The sequence below is a fragment of the Chelonia mydas genome, chromosome 3, assembly GCF_015237465.2.
Source record: "Chelonia mydas isolate rCheMyd1 chromosome 3, rCheMyd1.pri.v2, whole genome shotgun sequence".
Classification (NCBI taxonomy): domain Eukaryota; kingdom Metazoa; phylum Chordata; order Testudines; family Cheloniidae; genus Chelonia; species Chelonia mydas.
This window is the reverse complement of record NC_057851.1, coordinates 188072852-188087895: the sequence shown is the minus strand read 5'-3', so window position 1 is coordinate 188087895 and position 15044 is coordinate 188072852. Positions and strand designations below refer to the sequence as shown.

Below are 15044 nucleotides of genomic sequence, written 5' to 3'. Positions count from 1 at the left end.
TGGCAGCAGATGGCCACATGAGCAAGGGGGACATGGACTTTGGGAAGGAAAAAGGTGCACTTAGATTGTAGTTGCTCTCTTGATTTTGGGGGGGGGGGGCGGGGGTGTACATTTAAACTCTTGCAACTCCTCAATAGAGTGACTAATACACCTGCATGACTGCCCCATCCTTCCAGAGTGATCTAGGAGTCCAACTCAAATACCATGAGCCTGAGTCTGATCCCATCTACACTGATGTAATTCCATGGCCCTCCATGGTGCTGCACCTAATTAAACATGGAGTGAGGTCAGAATCGCCTTTGTCTGTACTTATAACACAGCACCCCTCATTTCCCTCACTTGGGATCTATAGTACTAAACAGCACAAGCATCTATTGTTTGAGCTAAAAGAAAAACTCTGTTATCTAGCAGCTGTAGTAGACCCTTCTCCTCCTACATGGACCAGCCATTAAAGGGAGACACAGATCACTCTGCCAGTATAGGGAAAAGCCCTTATCTTATTGAATTGGAAAGATGAGCAGCTTTTAAAAAAGGGACAAATCCCATCCCCACCACCAATCTAGGCAGGCTGGGAACTGCATTCTACCAACAGCTGGAGATTTACCCAGAATCTATACCCTGTTCTGCAAAAGTAGTGAGCTATGGGAATAAATGGCCAAGATGTTTTAAAAATTAAATGTCAACCAAACTAGTAAAAACACAAAATCCCCAATCCCTTTACTAATAGTCTCCAGTTAGGTAATTAGGCTAATGATTCCTAAATATTTGATTAGGAATATTAGATTCCTTACGCGCAAGAGTGAGTGTACAGTGCAGATGAGTGTGCTAGGGAGAGTGAGCACAAATTCACTCTGGTAAGATATCTGGTAAGGTATCTAAGAGTTTGGGAAGATGGTTTGCTTTATCATTGCACAGTTACATTCCACCCTTATTTAAATGGCTTCTGGTCTTAACAGAAATAGGAAAGCAAATTCCCCCCTGCTACATCATCACCAGCCTGTCCTTAAGCCTCCCACTCGTCTCATTGGCCTCAGTATTTCTTGTGCCCTGTATTCCTGCAGCCACTTGTTACTATTGCCGAGCAACAGACCTTAGCAGCAGCTGGTCTGCAGCAGTGTCGCAAGCATTCTAAATGCAGTGCCCTGCCATTGCTGGCTGTGATTCCGGTAACATGAGCCAGTTCACTGTAGTGGAGACGGTGTCTGTGGCATGTTAAGACAGGAAAGCTCACTGCTTTCCTGAAGTTTTGAATCCCCAACTCAAGCTGCATCGCCAGTGTCTGAACCTATGGCCCTGCCTGAATTTGTCAGAGACCACCACCTCTGTGAATACACGAGGCCATACGTAACCAGGATATATGATATGATTCAACCCCTCTGTACCTGGCCACAGCAAAACCCAGTCCTGATGTAGATTCTGCTCAGGAAGACTCATTATTGCTTAAAACTGCTCGAGCAAAGACAAGCCCTTGCCTTCCCCACTCCTGCTATCCTGGGAAGTAAATACCACTCACCAAGCGCTGGGGTTTTCAGGACAAATTTTTTGGTGGCCTCAAGAGTGCGGCCACCAACTCCTTCCGGTGGCCGCGCTCACACTTTTTCCTAAAACACTTAATTAGCTTTAGGAAAAACAAATAAATATGCACATAGATATCATTGTAATTCCTTTATTGCTAGCTAGTAAGTCTGTTGTGAAAAGTGATACTTTTATGTTTGTTAATATCACTTTTCACAGCAGACTTACTCAGCCCAGGCAAGCCTGGGGACAAATTAAGCCCTGGATGGGGAGGTTGGGGGAGGCAGCTGGAGCCAGGGGTGATGGGGGGGGCAATAGGAGAGTGGGGGAGGCAGTGGAGCCCTGCGAACTGAGTGTTCTGCCCTGCCACCCCACAGCTGAAGCCCAAAACCTGGGCCCACCACCCCTGGGAAAGTGCAGAACTCACCTGCTGTCTGCTCCTCTAGTGTTGTGCCCCAGGTAACTCCGGGGGGTGCAGGGCTCAACCCCTGCTGGCAGCCCCAGCAAGCAACACCAACATCCAGGAGCAACAGGGAGGGAGAGAGGTCGCTACTCCCTCCCCGCCCCCGCATCACAGCCCAGGAGGCTGTGGCCACAAGAAGAGTCCCTGGTGGCTGCATTTGAGAAATGCTGACCTAAAGGGATGAGAGGGTGACATCTGAAATCCAGCAGTGGATTATATAGCAAATGATTCCAGCTGGCTTTTAATGTCCTAACTTAAAGTGCCTTCCGTCTCTTAAAACGGGACAGATTCTGTTCTCAGCTGCACCAGCTGAAATCCAGGGAAACTCCACAGAAGGCCCCAGGGTTACTCAGGCTCACCCCAGTGCCAGTGAGAGCAGGGTTGTTCCCTCCTTTCTGTAAACTGACAGCCCCACCAGTCAAATGCAGCTACTGATTCTACATCTAACACTTGGTGATTAATACCACAGAACATAAAGCCAGGACCACATTGCTCCCACACTAAACTCAGGGCTGGCCCACCCTGCCCACAGCCAAACCATTCGGAGGGGGCTCCGAGGGCAGAATCTTCCTGGGGGGCATCCTCTTATTGTTGTCGGGGTGCAGGGTCTGCTCTCCTGGGGAATGAGCCACCCTCGCCAACCCTGCATAGGCAACTAATGGGAGTCAAGATCGATCCCTGTGGAGGCCTTGTGCATGGGCGGTCCTGCTCCCTCACGCCCCTCGGCCAGTGTGGCTCCAATCGAGCTATGCTACCAGCAACTGCAGCTGGCCATGGTTGCTCTGAGAAGCTCTCTTACAAGGAAACGCCTACCACGGAGGGGCCCCATAGGCAACGCAGGTCAAAGCTGTATTTACCTTTCCTGGGCAATCTCCACAGAAGAACTAGGGAGTAGAGTGCGTGTGTCTCGCACAACTGGTCCCATTCAACCCTATGTGAGGCCACCTGTCCCCAACCCAGCTACCCCTAACTTCCATGGAGTACCCTAATGGGGATGGAGAAGTATGGGAAAGCAACCCCCCTTCCTCGGTCAATAAGTCTCCCAAGCCCTGTCTGGAATCCCATTTAACACAATGTTTTGGTCATGAAAAAAAAAAAAGGGGGGGACAAGAGTTTTGTATCTTTTAATTGTTTATTGTATAATATAAAACTACAAAAGTAAGACTGCTCATTTCCATGTACATTTGTCCAATTGTTTTGATTACAGCCCATACCTACATGTGAATACAGTAATCTGGTTTCAGATGTATATGTCTGTAATATTGCATAGAAAAGGCACAGCGCTAAGGTCTGTGGGGGGGAAAAAAAATACAGCCTTCTTTTTGACAATAACAAGCCCTGTTCAACAACCATGCACTGAACATGTCACACTATATACACCTTTTCCAGAATCTCTGCCTTTACAGATTCTAGCATGGATTACATTGTTAACCCTCGAAAAAGGTTTTGTTTTTTTAAAAAAGATTCCAGAATTTGCATTAGGCCTATTTTCTGAAAGGGGGGTGGGGGAGCTTAAAATGAGCTAATTTCTGAGAAACATTCAGACTCATTAATGTATGTACTGAAAGCAACTTTCACAAGAGCAGGATGCTGAAATCTGTTCAAAATTAAATCAATGTTTACACCTCTTTGGAGTGAATTAAACCATTTCTCAGGCAGGAACTATTACAATTTGCTCATTTAGTTTTTGAAGAAAGTGTAAACTTTGGAATCACAGCACTTGAGTTTTAAACAATGCAGGCTATTAACATACAGCGGGGAGAAAAATACAATGCCTGCAGCACAAGGCCAGAGTTTATTCTCACACTGGGCATTTCAGGTGGCGTCTCGATCATCTTATTTTGTAGCTTACTGCAAGGAACATGACTAAATAGATGCCTTTAATTTTTAATACTTTACTGCTCCTCAAAGTTTCTTTTAAAAGGAATCTCTCCTTGCTTTGCATACAGATATGTACAGTCCACTCAGACTCTGAGCAGGGACTGTTATTGGGGCCCAATCCTGTACTGCTAGCAAAATTCCCACGAAAAACTATGCGAATTACGTATGAGCAAGGACTGCCTGATCAGGCCCAGTAAGCAACAGTAAAATCAAAACCCATGCAAAAAAACATGGTGCACTTGGAAAGTGCATTTACAACTTTTTGTCCGTGTCTTACCATTTTGCACAAATGCAGTGTCAGTTCTGTTGCACTTCCTGGAGCAAGGGCACCACCCTGCAAACTCTTGCTCGCTCGTATAGCCCCACAGACTTCACGGGGACTGCTTGCATGAGTAAAGATTTAGGGCAAGTCTACGCTACAGCGCTGAATCGGCGCAGCTGCACCAATGCAGCTGTGCTGCTGTAGCGCGTCTGGTGACGACGTGCTTTGCTGACGGAAGAGTGCTCTCCCATCGGCACCTCGGTGAGACACCCAAGCTACGTCAGCAGGAGAGCGTCTCCCGCCGATATAGTGCTGGTGTGGACAGAGCGAAACTTGCGCTGGGGGGGGGGGGGGGGAGCAGGGGCTTTTTCACACCCCTGAGTGACACAGGTTAGATTGACTTAAGTGGTAGTGTAGACCTGCCCTTACTCATGCATTTACAAGATCACGCCCTAAAGGAACAGCGATGGTATGCTGACCTTGCTGCTGCATCTACTCAAGACTCCATCCAACTTTAAAGGGTGCAAGAGCAAGCCCCTTTAAAGGAACTGACGCATTACAAGCCTGATTTTTATGAGTAATTTTGAGTATTGAAGTCTCCCTCATCCATCCTTTTTGCATATTTCAAACAACAAGACCCATACTGGAAAGGGGGCGGGGGGGGATTAATGTGAACTGTGCATATCCCGAATAGAACCCAATGCATTTTCTCTGAATCAGGCTCCCATCCCCTTTTCATACAGATTTACATTCCTACAAGAGAATACATTCCTACCATACATTCTGTACATGTTACAATCCAGATGTTGTTAGCTTCACAATAAAATAAATATATTTACAATGAAAAAAAGGAATAAATAACTTATGAAAAAATCACTTCAAATCCAAAGCTCTTTTGTTCTGCTCCCATCTTGTCACTTCATTGCACATCATTGTCAATATCCATCACCTGGGTATTCATCTTTTATAAAGAATTCTTATCCTGACTGTTATACTCTGACCTTTGCAAGAAGGCCATGCTATAGAAAGAAAGTTACTGCCAAAGTAGAAGATTCCAACAAGCATTTCAATCTATAGAATTAAAGGTTACAGTTCAAAATAAGAATTACTGACCTTCTGCCTAATTTTATAAATCAGGTGTTTTGCTCTTTGTGTATCTCCTGCCAATTTCCTTTAAGTACTCTGTTATTAAGGATTTCCCTACTTTATTACCAAGAATACACAGATTTCTTTTGAGTGGTAAAGTATATTTTGAGATCCTGTCTCCTGTTCTGGAAATACAAAGAGACTTCAAACAACCATTTTTAAACAGCAGTTCACTGCTCTGAAAATGGCATTTATTTGAACTGTTGCCTAACATATGGTGCTTGTCTAAAAACACAATTAACTAATCCAAAGAAAGGGCAGTTGTTAAGAACCGATTTACAATAACTTAGAACAACGATAATCAACTGCTTACCATGTTATTGTTCTGAACAATCAACATTATTGCATGGCTTTAGGGTTTTGTATACAGATTGATGCACCTTGTTGTAGCCAGGGTTTCTTGGGTGCTCCAGTTACAAAAGTTGCGGAGTCTGTGGCAGGATTGTTCTCTCACAAGGAATGGAAGCTGCTGAATGAACAACAGCCAAACATTACTGGATGCAAAATAGAGCAACCTTTCCCTAGCTGGCCCTGCGCCGGCAATTAAAAATGGTCCCTAATTCTACAGTTGGTTGATGCCATTCTGTTTGAAGTCATAAAATACTAATATTGTAAGCAAACTATTGTGATTATATCAACATCTTGTGTCAGTTAGTAATTCTCTTTAAAATATACTAAAACTGGCTGATTAATTAGGATCTAGAAGCATTTCCTAATTGTATGATGCATTGCATTTAGAGTAGCAGTTCCTTCATTGCAAAATTTATTTGCTTTGTGTTATGTGTGTGCATTATATATATTTACTAGTAAATATATATGGCCTGTTTAAAGTGCCAATTTATAAAGCTGCCTTTTTAAAGGCAGACAAGACCCAATTTTATCCATGACAAGAAGTGAGCAGAATTGACTGAATATTGCCAAATGACATAAAAACATAATTTAAAATTTCTTAAATAAATATAAAAGTTATTCCTAAAGAAGCCATAGGCATGTCAACAATATAGGTTGTAACCTGCACTCATCAGCTAAAGTACCATTGAAAAATTAAAATGCCATAGCAATTTCAGCAACAGGCATGATACATTGCAAACGGTTTTTTAAATTAAATGTACACCACAATGAATACAGAAATGCTACTGGTGCAGTAATGAGAAGACTTCTCAGGTGTTACGGGGGAGGGAAACATGCATAGAAAGCTGTGTCTGTATATTCATTGTAAAACAGGTCTATAAAGTGTAAAGCAGGTAACAAGAAACGAACCCTAGAGGAGATGCCAAGTGATGTAACACAACTGGCTCCAGTTTCAACAGCAATGGATACGAAGATAAGTCCATCCAGTGCAGATAAGAGATGAGCTTCACTGCAGTAATACTGAAGTTGCATTTTTCAGCACTCATTAACACAGTGAGGGAGAAAGAATGCTCCAAGAAAGGGCAAGTGGAATCTTGAACACAAATTAACTGGAACAAATACCACGTATGCCTTAAGAAAAATTACAACGAGATGTATTGTTTGTAAATGGCGTGTATATTCCCATTAAAATCATCCGCAGTAACTTCAGCTAAGGAAATGCTGACTTGCTAAAATGGTAACACATTTCAAGTAACAAAGACAATTGGCTGTTCCAAATTTAGGGGAAAAAAACCCAAAAACTTTGCTTAAAAATAAAAAAAAAGATTATACATTTGCTTGACATACTGGCTTCAGGATCAGGTTTTCAGTAGCCTTGATCTCACAAGAGAACACTTAGAATGAAATTTCACAATTATCTCCTGCCAACTGTTTAACATAGGTCTTGGAGTAGACATGGCTCTAAGGTTTTACAAATCACAGTAGTGCACAGGTGGCTACAGCAGCGAGTAAATATTTGTGAAACTCTTGTGAAACAGCCCCAGCCCTTTCTTAAAGCACTGTTTGCATTCAGGGAGACCCAACTGCAGATTTATTTGATCCGTTTTTCTCTTTGCACCATACACATATAAAACATTACAACTCTGTATAAAAGTACAAGTGGTTCTTGTACATCAATTATGCAGGAACTATGTGAGCAAATCCTATCAAAATAGCTATTTTTTGTGTGTATAAACAGCATTTTTTTTTTTAGAAAAAACAATATAATAAACTGCAGAATCTGTACAAAAATATAAAATAAATTTGGGCAGCAGTTTCTGAACAGCCATGTAAATGCAACACTTAAAGAAGACTAGTTAATGCCTCCAAAGGGCTGAATTGCTAAGTCAACCTATACAGGGCTAAAATGCCAAAAAGGTACTGAGATTATCTAAATAATAAATTTTTTACCTCTTGCAATAAAACTTATAGAAAAAATAGACAAATATGCACATGCAAATTTACAGCTTTCCCCAACATAATCCTTGTGCTTAGCTTTTACAATTCAATTTGTTTGTCGTAAGATCATAGTAATATTGTCTACAATATGCATTCTTTCCTATACCAGGGTATTAGGTCTTCCTTGAGGAACCACTTTAAAAAAATACATTGAAAGTGGTCATACATGGATGAAGGCACTCCAACTCTGCTTGAAGCAAAAACTAGTGTGATCCTTTTCTTTTAAAAAAGGCAAGCAAGGACGCATGCACAGTGCTGTGAATTTGGAGGGGCGGGGAGGGAGGGAAGGGTTGTGAAAATACTACCAAGTGTATATACTGGTACATAAAAAGTCATTATACTTTAAGACCCAACAAGCACCTCCATTATGTGATCCAGTTCTGTGAGGTCCATTTTGAAAGGCTGATTTGGGGTTACTGGCTGACTGCTGTAGGGGGCTAGAGTTTTTAGGAGATCATCTGCTGACACAGGAGCCATTTTTGAGGCAGCTCCTGTAGCGGATGTGCAAGGGTCAAAATCATACATAGACGTGTCAATGTCAGCAAACAGAATATCATCCAAGGTCAAGTCTGTAAGGAAACCTGTGGAAGTTGTTATCTCAAAATTGCCGGGTAAAGAGTCCATGAGTTTTGATTCACTTGTTCTGCTCTCTTGGACTCCCTCAGACTTTTGAACATTAGACTCACTGGAGTTATCTTTAGAGTCATCTGTTGTTGCTGCTGCTTCTGTTGCTACTACGACTGCCTCGGTAGAGGTAGGTGTTGGACAGAGCTCCTCAATTTCGTCCAAGGCCGAGGAGAAACTGTCTTTTACTGGTTGGACAGCTGGAGGTGGTAGTTTTGTAGGACCATCATGCTGGACAGTCTGGGAAGTGCAAAAAGTGTCCTCCTCAAGCAGAGAGGCTGGGGTGAGGCAAGACTCCAATGGTGTAGTGCTTACTAGGTCAGTGGGGTGAACTGGCTGAGAGGCAAGATGACTGAACGCAGGCTGAGCCTCTCGAAAGCTGTCACCCAGAGGGTCAGTAGGCTGTGAAGTGGTGATGAACACAGGCCTCAAGCTACCTTCTTGTTTGAGTTCCTCCTGGATTCGCCTCAGCATGTTGTTAATTAAAACTGTCTTTTGCAAGCTTGGCTCTGTTAATGGCCTGTGGTTATAAAGTTTCATAAGGGAAATGTTGAAGATAGTCTGGCGCTGTAAGGTGTAAGACACCTTAGATGGACCGTCAGTAGGAGACACCACTTTGCCTTCCAGCCCATCTTCATGCTCGTCAAACTTCCGCTTTCCTCCTTTTCCCAACATATATCTGAAAAAGAGGGGGGAAACCATTACAATAAATCATTTAAAATATTTGTATCTTACAGCAAAACATTGTCTTTATGCTTCACACCAACAGCTCAGCGTCCAACAGTTTCTATCTACCCTCAGCAGATGTTCTACATATCAGTGACACAGATGGGTTTGAATCAGATCCCACTCACACTGGTTTCCCACTAGAGTAACTCCATTGACTTCAATGGAGTTACTCCTGATTTACACTGGTGCAATGGAGAGAACAGAATTAGGCACAGATAGCTTTTGCTCTGACTAGACCTACCTTAGTACAATGCTACGGCGGATAATTTAAACAAACCTAAGTCAGTAAATTCAAAGTATGGTTACAGCAGCAACTGTAACCCAGCCCTCTGCACACCTGTAGCATTTACACTGTGCACTGTACAAGGATGCAACTAATGCACGCTGTTAGGTGCGCTAGTTGCATCCTTCTCATGCCAATATGGGCACACAGGGCAGAAACTAGGCTCTTCCATTCCTCTCCAGCATTTGCTGCTGCTTCCATCCACTCTGCAGCGTTGAGGCCGAGTGTTCTGCCCTCCTCCCTGCTAGGTGTATGCCTTCAAATATAGCTCTACTGTGGGCATTAATCATTCCCTGAGTTTTGAATTTACATTACCAATCATAACACTGCATTTTACTTAGGGGCTTTTATACTGAATTTCCCTTTTTATTTTAAATTAAAAAAATTCCCAGCAATTGTACACTGAGAGATTGCAGAGTCAACTCTCTGGCATTCCGGATATATGTATACCCCAACCTGCTGTTTTACTCAAATGATTAAAATGAACTCTAGACCAGGAAATGCTCGTCTCACCTCTCCAAAGCACATACATGACAAATGAGGGAAAAAATCCTTTCAAGTCATTTACTCCATCCTCCTGCCAATGCAGGATTGTTCTCTCCTGTGTATGCGCCCATTTAGCGTAACGTTAACGGCTACAGCCACAACTTTCAAAAAGTGACTAGTAATTTGGGGCACCCAAAGTTCAGGGTGCCCAAATTTAGACCCCTTAAAGGGGCCTGATGTCCAGAATGTGCTGAGCATGCACCCTGCAGAAATCTGGCACCCTATAATCAAAACACACACACACACACACACAAAAAATCACTGATCCTGGTCTATTAGAGTATTTGTTTCTAGGCACTTCAATGTCCCAAACCAAGGCAGTCACAAATGCATAGCTAAGCTGGTCACCCTATTAACACTTAGCACTAAGATCATAATGGTCTGACAGCCTACCCTGCCACCACCTGCTCTTTGGCTCTCCCTGCATATTTGCAATCACTGTGGATCTTAGACCCTGACTTTTAAAGGTATTCAGCGCTCCTCTGCTCAAGGTTGCAAGGCCTAGGCCCAGATTCGCAAAGGTACTGAGGTAAAACCAGTGACAGCTAGGCACTAAATACCTTTGAGAATCCTGGCCTAAGTGGTTCACATGGCTAAGTCCCATTTTCATTATATGCTCCTATGTGCCTAAAATCACATCTGGAACTGGGACTCGGCCATCTAAGTCACTTAGGCATTGCAACCCAGAGAAGCAATGCCTTTACAAATCTGAGAACTTTCCATTTTAATTTACTTAAGGGAAGGAGCTTCCATCATTTTGTTTGGGGCACTATTTAGGCTGAACAACAGGAAACGTTTCCTAACAGTGTTGTCAAAAGTTTCGTTTCACTCATTTTTCACCTTGTTTATTTGAAGAAACATCATCTGCCTTTTTCCAGTTGTTAGATTTTGCACGAAGAACATCCACACGCATCCGATGCGCATATCTGGCTAATCATACTGAATCAACAGGGAAATGACACACTACTGCACATGCACAATGTGTCTTATTTTTAAATGCCTAATCAAAGCACGTTCATCACTGAGGCCTACATACATGTCAAGTTGGAAGCTTAAAAATTTCTTTTGAGGTATCAGAGGACAACATTTTTTAAAAGCGTCAGCATGCACACACTTTCCTAACGCAAAGATAAATTTAAAAAAGGACTATCAGAATTTCGTCCAACTTTCCTAGGAACATAAACTGCCTTTGAGCTAAGCAAAGCAGCATGGTGCTTTTCCAATCACAGATGTTTTATCAGAAAGTTAGAGAGCACCTGAAAAGAGAGGCCTAGAAAGTGTTGCCCACATCTAACCAGAGCACCATAATTGTGACCATATTATTGTCGGCAGCATTCACTGGGTGGGAAAATATCGTATTTGAGATGCATAGTAATCAGCTCAACAAACCAATTCTACCATCATCGTAACAGGTGCACCTTATGCTACACACTTGGGTGTACAAACAGTACTCCAGGGGCGGAACTCAACTACTTCTCAACCACGTGGCTCTTCCAATAGTTCTGGAAGCACACAGAGGTTTTGTTTTGCTTGGGGTGTTTTCTGAATCTCAATTATTACTCAGGAAAATGGATTTCAAAGCCTGATGTAGAAATATATTTTCCGCTACGGATGGCCTCCAGATATTCTTTCAATGCTTGTGAGACTTCAGTCTTGGGATTTTTTCCCCCGATAATGAGGCTGCATGGAATTAATATATTGTACAAGAAGTTTTATTGGACGTAATCTAAACGGTTGAGAAGAGAGGCCATCAATACATCTCCCTTACCTGCACCACAAGCTCCATCAACCCCATCTGAGGAAAATCCTGCAGAAGGGAGAAACTCTACGCTGCTCTCACTGCATCAACCCACTGTGGGGGCTGGGGGGGGGGAGGGGGACATCGCAAGTTCACACAGGGGGTAAAGGGTATATAGGTCCCTAGCAAGCCCATATGTGCACAAAAGCCTCCCCCCTTTGCATTGTTCACTTGGCTCCCGCATGCCAGAGTGGCGCTCTTCACACCCAGGAGTTGTGCTACCGCTGGCTCCCTGCCCGCCCTTCCCTCTTACCGGGGCAAGGGGGTAAAGCAGAAAGCGAGGAGCAGTGAACTCGCACGCTTTTACCTAGCGACAACACAGAGATTAGCGAGAGTGCCTTGAAACAGGCCTAGCGAGTGAGAGCATGGAGTCAGGCGTGTGCCACTGCAGAGAGGCACGCCTGGAATGCTGCACCTACGTTTACTGCAATGAAGAAACGAACCACAGAGCTGCTGTCCCCTCACCAGCCTGGCACCTCACTCCCCCAAGCCCATGGAACTCCCAAAGTGCAGGGTTCACCTGGAGGGCTATGCAGGGGACTGGAGGTCGGCTGGTGGGGCAGTGCTTCCCTGGTGTTGCTTCCCTTGCTCTAACAACTCTGAAGCCATTTTGACTGGTGTTTTCTCCTGTCATCCCCTCCCCATCGGACAGCAGTGGAGAGGAGGTGGCCTAGGAAGATTCTCATTTAATCAAGACCATCTCTGCTCAGGCTCGCCCCTTTCTCTTTTTTATTTAGTAACATGTACGAGGGGAGGAGGATCATAGTCCCCCTGGTAAAGCACAGAGTGGCAGATGAGATCAGCTCCAGATGCAGAGGGAAACTACAACAGAAATATAAGTAGACTTGAACCCCAAGCCTGACTCTTACACAATCCTTACTGTGTTGCCATAAAGGTCTAAAGCAGTGGCCCCCAAACTTTTCACGGTCACGCCCCCCTTACTCCTGTCCACATCTCGGGGCCAGGAGCGGGGCAGCGTGGTTGCAGCAGAGAGCTGCCTGAGTACATACATGCGGAATCGGTGGGACTGTACTTGGGATTGCACTCATGCTCCAGTGGCCGCTCTATTTGTCCTGTGCTAGCTCGAGCAGAGCTAGTGTGTGTAGGTCTACACAAGCTGGGCATTTTGTCTTCCAGGTGCTATGCAGACAGACCCTACCTAGGAATAAAAAAGAACCGTGGCCAGGCTGTGGCTGGCCCAGATCAACTGACTCAGGCTCAGCACAGGGTCCCGGGCTCACAGGGTCTCAGAGCTCAGGCTCCAGCCTGAACCAGAATTTCTACACTGTAATTTTCTAGCTCCTGTGAGCCCGAGTCAGCTGACCCAGGCTCTGGGACTCAGTGCCCCAGGGCTTTTATTGTAGCATAGACATATCTTAAGAGACAACTTCTGCGGTCCTTATTCAAGCAGAATTCCCAGTTCACCTGATGTGAGTTTGGCCTGAGGAAGGACTGCACAGCATGTACCCACTGGTTTAACTGTTCTGCAGCTTTCATTTGAATTGGTTTAAGATCTCTAACCTTTCTTCTCAGCCCCAAGCTTTGCTTTTAAAGTTGCTCCTAAAACAAAAGCCTTTGCAGAGTGGAGGGGAAGAGGCAGGGTAAAAGAAGCATCAGGGAAATACTGACACATTCTGAAGTTTGTCTAACACTGAATCTAAAACAAGTGTGGGGAAAGTCAATCTTTATGGTTAAAAATAAATCCAAACTCCAGATCTCTTTCTGGAGTTATATGCAATTAAAAAAAAAAAAAAAAAAAAGGGGGGGGGGGGAACCAAACAAACCCAAGAAAAGCTCTGGAACCTGCAGGCACTAATCCAAGTTTCTTGGCTAGCTACCAAGAATCCTTAAGCCTGGAATCTCGGGTGAACGAAAACTCTGAAATGTAGCATTACCCCATGGAAGTCTGTGTTTTCTCTCATCCCTAGTGCCAATTTCACAGAATGCTCAGCCTCTTTTCTTTTTAAAAGTTCTGCAGTGGCATGCTTCCTTTCACTTCAAATGTGTGTGCCAAGAGCAGAATCGCGAGGCTGGCAGACATGGGATACATCAAAGTAAGTGTTCGGAGCCCAGCAGCTTTAGAACCTTTGTGCTAGGATGAGCACTGGCAGCGTTACAAGCAGAAAAGGGCTCCATTATAAGAAGACCTATCAACAGAATATAAAGGCCGCCATACTGGGCCAGGCCAAAGGTCCATCTGGCCCAGTGTCCTGTCTTCCGTCAGTGGCCAGATGGACCTTTGGCCTGGCCCAGTATGGCGGCCGTTATATGCCAGCTGCCCCAGAGGGAATGAACAGAACAGGTAATCATCAAGTGATCCATCCCATCACCCATTCCCAGCTTGTGGCAGACAAAGGCTAGGGAGGGACGCCATCTCTGCCCATCCTGACTAATAGCCATTGATAGACCTATCCTCCATGAACTTATCTAATACTTCTTCTCCAACCTTGTATTTAAAGCAGAGCTTTTTAATGGTGTAGGGACTGCTGGAGAAGTTTTAAAGTTTGTCAGTCCCTGGAAACTAGAAAATATTCACTGTATAAAGCAAACCCTTCCTCCCTCCCATCAAGAGGAAAGCAGGCAGTCTGGGTGGCTAACACAGCCTTCCCATGCTAAGTTTTTTAAATGAGCTGGTTTCTCCACTGGGCACCAAAGAGCGCGGTACCTGAAGTAAGCTCCTAAAGTGACCCACACACACACACACTCTCTCTCTCTCTAACTTCTCTATATTGTTTTCCAGGAAGCTTAGAAATGACTGAAGTCTTCCTGTACACATGACTGTCTAGCTTTCACATATCATTCAACCTTTATGTAGCTCAGAGTGCTGCTGGTGTCCTTTTAAAAGACAGAACGTATCAAGTAACTCAACTTCACCTACTAACTTTACAGTATTTTCACACTCCAGAAATCCCCTATCAAATGGGTCTAAAAAACTTTCAATCTTCAGAAGTAGCTATTTCTAGCCTACACAAGGAGATTTTCATTTCCCTAACTAGGGGCCTAGAATGACTAGCATTAGAACATAAAAGCTTTTTAAAATATTTTATTCCAGACCACAAATGGGAATTGTTTTGAAAAATTTCCATTAATTACTTGTTCATTCTGCATGACTCCTCTCCTGCCTACCACCAATGATCTTGTGTCTACATTAGAAAACATTTCAATTTTGCACATATTGACTTGTTAAAGTATCAAGTGATTTAAAATAAAAGATACTGAGGTAATATGCACCACATAAGAAACACTCTCTCCAACTTGACTCCACTGGTCTTGGTGAAGAGCCCACTCCTACACTCCCAAGTCAAAACTCCTGTTGAGGAACTGAGAAAGCCAACTTACAGGTCTGGCTAGGCAAAGAGTAAAAATTAGTGTAAAATTAAATATATTCACACCCTCCACATCTAGGAAGTCACAGTAAGTCTGAGAGTACATCTACATTACCCGCTGG

The 15044-nt window shown here is 43.8% G+C and overlaps 1 protein-coding gene across 6 annotated transcripts in view; it reads right to left on the bottom strand.

Annotated features, from left to right (window-relative positions):
- Positions 1-3091: 3091 nt before the first annotated feature.
- Positions 3092-15044, bottom strand: part of SERTAD2 (SERTA domain containing 2) — a 98383-nt gene continuing 86430 nt past the window's right edge. For all 6 annotated transcript variants that reach the window (XM_027825303.3, XM_037896056.2, XM_007062872.4 and 3 more), the window contains one exon: positions 3092-8919. In XM_027825303.3, coding sequence (XP_027681104.1) covers positions 7959-8915 — 957 coding nt within the window. In that variant the 5' untranslated portion in view covers positions 8916-8919 and the 3' untranslated portion in view covers positions 3092-7958. The remainder of the gene's footprint in view (positions 8920-15044) is intronic.